This window comes from Salvia hispanica, chromosome 5, assembly GCF_023119035.1.
Source record: "Salvia hispanica cultivar TCC Black 2014 chromosome 5, UniMelb_Shisp_WGS_1.0, whole genome shotgun sequence".
In the NCBI taxonomy this organism is placed as follows: domain Eukaryota; kingdom Viridiplantae; phylum Streptophyta; class Magnoliopsida; order Lamiales; family Lamiaceae; genus Salvia; species Salvia hispanica.
This window is the reverse complement of record NC_062969.1, coordinates 37,792,460-37,801,586: the sequence shown is the minus strand read 5'-3', so window position 1 is coordinate 37,801,586 and position 9,127 is coordinate 37,792,460. Positions and strand designations below refer to the sequence as shown.

General features: G+C 40.3%; 1 protein-coding gene across 1 annotated transcript; it reads left to right on the top strand.

Annotated features, from left to right (window-relative positions):
* Positions 1-320: 320 nt before the first annotated feature.
* Positions 321-1,007, top strand: LOC125189979. Its single transcript, XM_048087186.1, has one exon. The coding sequence runs from the start codon at positions 321-323 to the stop codon at positions 1,005-1,007; it is 687 nt and encodes a 228-aa protein (XP_047943143.1).
* The last annotated feature ends 8,120 nt before the right edge of the window (positions 1,008-9,127 follow it).

Below are 9,127 nucleotides of genomic sequence, written 5' to 3'. Positions count from 1 at the left end.
ATATAGATGCCCGGGACTTACAAGTCTTTCCCAAAATTATTATGCGCTATTCTTATCAGTTTAGCTTATTACTCCATATAAGATGTGGTGTAGTAAAAGAACTTATAGCTTTTTATTATTACGTCACACGGGCCACCATTTATAAACTGTTGCGTGGTTTGAACAATAAAGAAATGAATTAATGCGCAGAAGTGAACCAAAATCCCCCTTCCCCCTCTAATAAATACTACCCTCATTTCATTCCCATAATCACATCCTATTTGCTCTGTTTTCGCAAACACTAAAGTCGCATTCTCCTTTCGGCCGATTTCTGGAGGGAAATGGAGGATCCTCCTCCTCGAATCATAGCGCCATGCGGCGATTCGAACTCACCGGAATTTGAATTTTGGATGGTCAGAAACCCGTCTCTTCCGCCGCTGAATCTTCTATCCGCCGACGAACTCTTCTCCGGCGGCGTACTCCTCCCCCTCCACCATCTCAACCTCTCCAATCAGGCATCCGAATCGGCTCAACTGTCGACCAATTCAAAGCGGTGGAGGGATATTTTCCGAAAAAAAGACAAGAGAATCGGTGAAGAACACAGCATTTATAAGAAGAAGGATAAGAGCAGCTTTAAAGAGAAGAGAAGAGATAAGAAGAATGGTAGCGTAAGTGCAGAGCTGAACATAAACATATGGCCATTCGCGGGGAGTAAATCTCGACCGGTGAATCGGAAGGTGAGCAGCGCCCCCTGCTCTAGGAGCAACTCGAAAGCGAGGAAGTGGGCGAGCAGCCCCGGTAGGGGTGGGGTCCACTTGGGAAGAAGCAGGCAGGTCCGCCGGAGAGTGCCGGTTGCCGGTACCTCTAAAGCAAGGGTTCTGAGTTTCAAAGTGCCAGTGGCAGTGTGTATGGGCTACCGCCAGCATTTTAGCTGTAGAAGCGATGAGAACAGCGCGAGAGGTGGTGAAGGCGTACGTGGAGCTAATTTGTTTAATATTAGAAGCCTCTTTACCAAGAAACTCTATTGATCGCTTCAAAACTACTACTACTACTACTACGCATAGATTTGGCGTTTTTTATCTTATTAGAGGGAATCATTTTCCCTTTATGAACTAAATAATATTTCTTCACGTTTAAATTAAATTAACTACTCCTACTTATGAAGTAAATTAAATTTACGGAATTCTCTGAACTCTTGCTTCCTTTTTCTTGTATGTTTTTCTCTGTGGCATGTCAAGAACTTGTAAATTATCCAAGTGTTTGAATAACTGTGAGTTGGAAACAAAGAATTTAAAAGTTATATGCTGAAATAAAAATTTATAACTGTCATTGATTATAGTAGTTATTATCGCAGTCGGGGAATTTATATTGTGGACTGTTCTACTTCTATTGAAGTTTCATTGTACAAGAACTCACGAAGTATGTTTTTCATTTTTCTAAAATCAGCGCACAAAACTTTATTATACGACCAAGATCTGTAATAAAAGCTTTTCAGCTTGTAAGTGGAAAAACTGTTCAAGCAAGTAAACACACAAATTGAATTTGAATGTCATTTAAGTGAGTGGGAAGTGGGAACTGTAAATGTTCGCAAATATTATTAAATGATCGAACAAATGAAGACCCCTATTTGGAGTATATTTTAAATTTAAAACTTGACTCGGGTTCTCCCTCATTCCCGTTTGAAATAGATATTCAAAATTAGTAGCAGTACTAAATTTTACGTGGTATCCGACATTTATTTCATGTACACATTTAAATTCGAACAAGTCAAATTTCAAATTCATTCTCCCGATTGAAATATTCAAACCATGTGCATTTAAAATACCAAAGCATATTATACTAGATTTAAAAGTAGAATCGTAGTATATCGATAGCAAAAGTGTGTTAAATAAATAGTCATTACGAACTATATAAGCACTGATCAGTATAAAATAAATGATTTGAGTAAATTAATATTTTCACTCAACGGTCGAGTTTCAAATTATGATTGGCTCTAAAGGCGCATTATTGATTCTAAACTGTTTACGATTAGGATAAATAAAGGTATTATAGGGCATAGTACGGGAATTTGGTTGAAAAATAAAAACGGGATTAATATTGTGAAAATTGAAGAATGGTGTAAGTGATTTGATATAACAGTGAAAGATACAACCCATCTTTCCCGTCGACTACGCAGCCTGTACCCAGACATTCCTTCCCCGTTCGCAGCGGTTGAGGCGGGACCAAACGGTCATGGCCGCATCATTGGCCTTTCTTAGAGCATCTCCAACCATTCCTCTAAACTCAAACCCATTTTAGTGCAAATCTCACACTAAATATTGATTTTACTTCAACCATTTACACTAAACTCAAACTTAAAAGAATATTCTCTATATTATGCTTTTTTTACTCACAAAATTTGAGAATTTTTTAGGTTTTGGTTTAGTGTAAACCTAAAGATAGGTATTTTTTTTCACAAAAACCAAAAATTGGATTGGTTTTTGAGTACTATTGGAGCTAAATACTTATCCTATTTTAAGTTTTAGTGTACCTTGGAGATGGTCTTAGAACCATTTTTCCGTGTGTCGAAACCAACAAGTCGACCATAGTTCTTATAAAACTTAATAGCATTGTCCAATGTTGGGAAGCTACGATCAACAAATGATTTGAGTTCTGTAGGGATCAGATCACTCGGGATTCACCAATTACCGAGATGATGTGAATCCAGGTGTCCGAAAGATGAATCTAAGAACCGGATTTGAGGACAAATCCTTTCAAAAAGAAGGAGAGGATGATGTGAATCCGGGACGTGCCAAACCATTAGAAGAAACGAAGGCATCCAATGAACCATACCGGAGCTGAGGTCCGTTTCAAACATCAATATACCTATCAAGATGGTGTCCAAATGCTGATCCAAGACCACCATCGTCTTCATCGTCGAAATACCTTCGCGTGGGTACCTCACACGCCCCAAACGGAGTTCGGATGAGAGACATATGATCGTTTTAAGAAAGTCGCGCAATGCAGAAAGAAACATGCAGGCGGTTGTTTGCCAACCCGAAGACACCCGGTCGGGCGTTTTTGCCGAGAGATCAATTTTTGTCCAGAAACTTCACGCGGGCGGGTGAAATGAGCCGTGGGAATCACCCAGTCGGGTGTTTTGTCCGGAATGTGACTTTTTGACCAAGACTTGTTTTGTTTTGCTTATTTTTAACTCCTAGTATAAATACTCTTGCTAGGGTTCATTTCAAGCAGCTTTTGAATATTTGTAAGAGACAACTTCTCCATATTTGAGAGCTCACCTTCTTCATCTTTTGAAGACTTATCAAATTCCTCCGGTTGCATTCGATCTTTTGTCGGGCTAAGGTTGATTGTAAAGGTATGCTTGCTAGTTTGTGGAGCCATTAGGTGTTTGTATGTGAAAGTGCCTTTGGGATTCCTTTCTTGTTCTTCACCTAAATCATAACATTAATCCATCATCTATCCTTTTATCCATTTTTCTTGTTCCATTTCTTGGTTTATCTTGTTTATTTGTTGGGTTTATTTACAAGAATAAGTTCGGGGTAAATTCATGAGTCTTCAATCAATAAGATTCACATTATTTGGTGTTGGAAATAAATCAAGGAGATTGGAAGAAATCACAAGATTAATTGTAGATTGATTTTAGTGAATATTTTTCCTGATTTGTAGCTAGGGTAAATCTTTCCTTATGTAATTAATCTCTAGCCTATTTAGGCGTGTAAAGTCCTCACAATTCATAACACAGTTGAATATATCAGAAATACATTATTCAACATGGCATCAGAGAAAGGCGGCTCAGAATAAGATTCATCACAGCCTGAGAATACCAAATCTCGGCCATGGCAGATCATTCAGACGATGAAGAGAAACCCAACAACAATAACGATTCAAGATTGAGAATGAGTAAGAACGTTACTCTGGCAGTCAAACTCAATGGAAACAACTACCCTCTCTGGCAGAAACTAATGAGGATAGCCGTTGTGGGCAGACGAGCCCTTCGGCACCTCACCGGTATACCAGCGCCTCCAGAACCAGGGGCGAAAGGCTACACCGAATGGGAAGAGACCGACATGATCGTGTTCTCATGGATAATCGACAATATCGAAACTGATATCGTCGTCGATTTCGCACACCACCAAACTACACAGGCCCTGTGGGAGAGCTTGTCCGTCACGTTTGCTAGCACTGCTGATCCGTACCTGTTATATGACTTGGAGGAAAGAGCGAGTAAGATAGTGCAAGGAGAACAAGGACTCGAAACTTACTGGCGTCGTCTCCATGGGATCTGGATCGAGATAGATTGATGTGAGAATCGCCCGATTGATTGCTGTGACAAAGGAGTCGGGCAATTCCGAACATACATAGGAACAAGACGTTTGTTCAAGTTCCTCACCGGACTGAATGAACGATACGACGGAATCCGGCGCGACATCCTCAAAGAGCATCCCCTGCTCTCAGCCGAAACCGCATACGGGCGGGTGAAACGAGAAGCTACTCGGCTCAAAATCATGCCGCCGGCAGCAAACTCAGATTCCTCGGCCGGAGCAGCTAGCGACGACTCATCATCGGGCGGAGTGGGGCTACGATTCACTACCCGAAACCAACCCCAGCAGCAGCAGCGCGTCAACCAACAACCACCGCCATGCGCCGCCGGACCCAACCGCAGGGGAGGAGGATTCAAACCGGACAAATCCAAGCTATGGTGCTCTCATTGCGGTAAACCGAAACATACCAGAGAATCATGTTTTCTCTTGGTTGGATTTCCCGAATGGTGGGACGAAAATCAAAAGGCGAAAGCCCGATTGGCAATCGGGGTGGACGATGGCAGCGGCGGTGGATTGTTTCCGACGGGAGGAGGCAACCGTGAGGCCACCAATCCTCGCGCGAGAGCCGGAGATGGAGACTCCCGGAACGGAGGGGGCGGCAGACGGGCAGAGGAGGTAGTAGGAGAGGCGGCGTTTGCAAGGATGGGAGGAGGCGGCGGAACTGCAATTGGGAATGGAGGTAACGGGCTGGAATTAAAAAAATCTAGCCCAAATTCTCATTTACAGTCAACACCCCATATTTCCTTTAAATTGCAAACAATACCCCATTTTAAAAATAATATTCAATCTGCCTCCAAATGTGTTGTTAATTGTAGACCTCAACCCAAGGCTTTAGAAAATCATTTTATTACCCCAAATAGGTTTGAAGTGTTGAATAAATTGCATATTGCTTGTGCACAATATAAGTCTAGTGAAAAAGAGAAGGGTTGGATTCTTGATTGTGGAGCAACTGATACTATGTCCCATGATAAAAATGACTTTGTGAATTTTAGTGGAGCTATGAAAAGTCAAATTCAGACTGCAGATGGGGAATTAACATCAGTAGAGGGAAGTGGAACAATCGAAATTTCACCAACTTTAAAGTTGTCGAATTGTCTCTATGTTCCGAAATTATCACATAAGTTGATGTCCATCAGTCATGTAACAAAGGAATTAAATTGTACTTTACTGATGCATCCAAATTTTTGTGTTTTACAGGATATCAGGACGAGGAGGATAATTGGGCGTGGCACTGAGTGTCAAGGCCTCTACTATGTTGTTAAATGATGGCTCACCAAGGCAGTGCCGCGATGCTAGCTCACGGATCTGCATCTCGAGAATTGTGAGTCTTGTGTTTTGGCGAAAAGCCACAGACAGTCTTTTAAATCTAGTGAAACTCGTGTTAAAATTCTTTTTTCCTTGGTTCATGCTGATGTGTGGGGCCCCGCGCCTATTGCTGGTGATCATGGTTTTAAGTATTTTTTAATCTTCGTGGATGATTGTTCTAGAATGACTTGGGTGTATTTTTTGAAAAACAAATCTGACGTATATGCAAAATTTGTTCTTTTTTTTTTAACATGATCCAAACACAGTTTCAAACCACTGTTCGAACCCTTAGATCGGATAATGGGAGAGAATTTGTTAATAAAGAGATGTTAGAATTTTTTCAAAAAAGGGGTTTAATTCACCAAACTTCTTGTGCTTATACCCCCGAACAAAATGGAGTCGCAGAAAGGAAAAATAGAATAATTTTGGAAATCACCCGAGCTTTGTTTTTTGACTCTAAAATTCCAAAATTCTTGTGGCCCGAGGCAATTGCCACCTCTGTGTACTTGATCAATCGTCTTCCTACAAAAATCCTAAACATGAAAACTCCTCTTCAGACTTTATCTACACTAGCTCAGGTACCAGAACCTCTTACCCTACCTTTGAAAATCTTTGGGTGTTCTGTTTATGTCCATGTCCCTAAACACGAGAGAAATAAATTTTCCGCATGCGCTATAAAGTGTGTCTTTTTGGGTATGGGATAAATCAGAAAGGATATAGGTGTTTTGATCCCTCTTCTAGGAAAATTATAACCTCAATGAATTGTAATTTCTTGGAATGTGAATACTACTATACCAACCTTAGTGGTCAGGGGGAGAGTAGTGATAGTAATTGTTCATCTGGACCCCTAAGTTGGTTTATGTCACCACCAAGTAACTCGAACGTAGAACCAACAGAGAAAGCTAGTACTTCCGCCGAGCCTGTCTTACCACATGTAGAGCCTCCTCAACCGCCACCTCCCGACAATCCTCCTCCAGTGATATCTGAGGTAATTCCTGACACTGGATCAGATTGTACAATTATTTCTAATGACTCATCTGCAGAAACTGTTGAGAATGTTGTGGAGAATGCAGCGGTAGATGGTGACACAGGGCGGTACATAATGCCCCCGAGAAGTAATAGAGGGATTCCACCTAAGAGGTACAGCCCCGAGCGTATTTCTAGAAGAAGTAGATACTCGGTAGCAAACTTGGCTAAGGCGAATCTTACTGAGATGGCAAGGGCATTCACTGCTGCCCTGTATGAGGAAGAAGAAATTCCTGGAACAGCCGAAGAAGCTATGAAAATTAAGCACTGGAGGGAGGCAATGATAGTGGAAATGAAGGCACTAATGAAGAACAAAACTTGGGAGGTATGTCTGAGACCTGAGGGATCTAGACTATTAGGATGTCGTTGGGTATTCACAATCAAAAGACGACCAGATGGATCTATTGAACGTTACAAGGCGAGGCTAGTTGCGAAAGGGTACACTCAGACCTATGGAGTTGATTATGCAGAAACCTTCTCACCAGTGGCCAAGATGAGCACCATTCGAGTTCTTTTTTCAATTGCTGCGAATAAAGATTGGCCACTACACCAGTTTGATGTAACAAACGCCTTTCTGCATGGGGAACTAACGAAGCCAATCTATATGGAAGCCCCACCTGGCTTTGGTGGAAACTTTGGAGGACAGGAAGTGTGTAAACTAAAGAAGACCCTCTATGGCTTGAAGCAATCTCCAAGGGCATGGTTTGGGAGGTTCACTGAAGTAATGAAGAAGTATGGATACAAACAGAGCAACTCGGATCATACACTATTTCTCAAGAAGAAGGAAGGGAAGATTTCATGTCTAATCATTTATGTGGACGACATGATTCTTACGGGAGATGATGAAGAAGAAATAAGTCAATTGAAGAAAAATTTGTTTACCGAGTTTGAGATGAAAGACTTGGGACTTCTCAATTATTTTTTGGGAATTGAGGTGCTGAGATCTAAGAGAGGAATATTTATAAACCAGATGAAGTATTTCTTGGATCTTCTAGCTGAAACAGGGATGCTGGATTGCAAGCCTGCTGAAACATCGATGATGCAGAATCACGGTCTGCAATTAATTGAGGGGGTAGAACTCACAAACCATACTAGATATCAGCGCCTCGTGGGTAAGATTATCTATCTTTGCCACACTAGACCAGATATTGCCTACGCAGTTGGAGTGGTTAGCCAGTTTATGCACAAACCCCAAACGGATCACTGGGAGGCAGCATTGAGAATTGTGCGATACTTGAAGGGAACTCCGGGATATGGAGTTTTATTTGAGAATCACGGACATATGGATATATTGGGGTTTACAGACGCAGACTGGGCTGGGAATCCAAATGATCGAAAATCAACGGCAGGGTATCTTACTTTTGTTGGAGGAAATCTTGTCACTTGGCGTAGCAAGAAGCAGAAAGTAGTAGCATTATCTAGTGCCGAAGCAGAGTTTCGAGGAATCAGGAGTAATCTAATAGAGATCCTATGGCTAAGGAAGCTTATGACAGAACTTGGCCCGATATCACAACATCCGTGCAAACTCTTCTGTGATAATCAGGCAGGACAGCTATCAGCATATCTGAAAATCCGGTACAACATGACCGGACGAAACACGTCGAGGTGGATCGACACTTCATTAAGGAGAATATAGAGGCTAAAATTGTGCATCTTCCTTTTGTTAGATCAGAGGACCAGTTGCCAGATATCCTCACTAAAGCAGTTGATTCGAGGAGCTTCCACGGAGTATTAGACAAAGTTAAAAATGGGTGATCCCATTGTTTAACTTGAGGGGGGAGGGGGGGTGTTGGAAATAAATCAAGGAGATTGGAAGAAATCACGAGATTAATTGAAGATTGATTTTAGTGAATATTTTTCCTGATTTGTAGCTAGGGTAAATCTTTCCTTATGTATTAATCTCTAGCCTATTTAGGCGTGTAAATTCCTCACAATTCATAACACAGTTGAATATATTAGAAATACATAATTCAACAACTTGTACCTACGGTTTAAAGGTTGAATTAGATTTTAGCTTCTCTTCCATCAGATAGAATATTATTGTATATTATTCCTTGAATTGTTTTCTTGATATTCTCTAAGACAAGCATGGAAAGGAAATCGAAGAAACAGCATAAAGCTTTGATTTTTCAATTTCCATGCAATTTTGGATTTCGCTGGTTTTCTCGTTTTCCTTGTAATCATAGCTATATTGCATATGGAGTATATAATACTATAATTATTGTTTTATTTTACTATATACATTTTTTATATATTAATTATTGATTATGTTAAAATACAAAGGTAGTTAATAATAACAGATTATTTGAAAATTTGGAAATGACAATTAAATTTTATAAAAAATAAAGCTACTAAAAATGGAAATTATTAGAAAACAAAATACAGTAAATGATTAAAATAACATAAAAACTAGTGATACTAAAATTCTCTCGAAACAAAATACGGTGGATAAAATTCAAAATGACAAATAAAAAACAAATTAAAAAAAACTA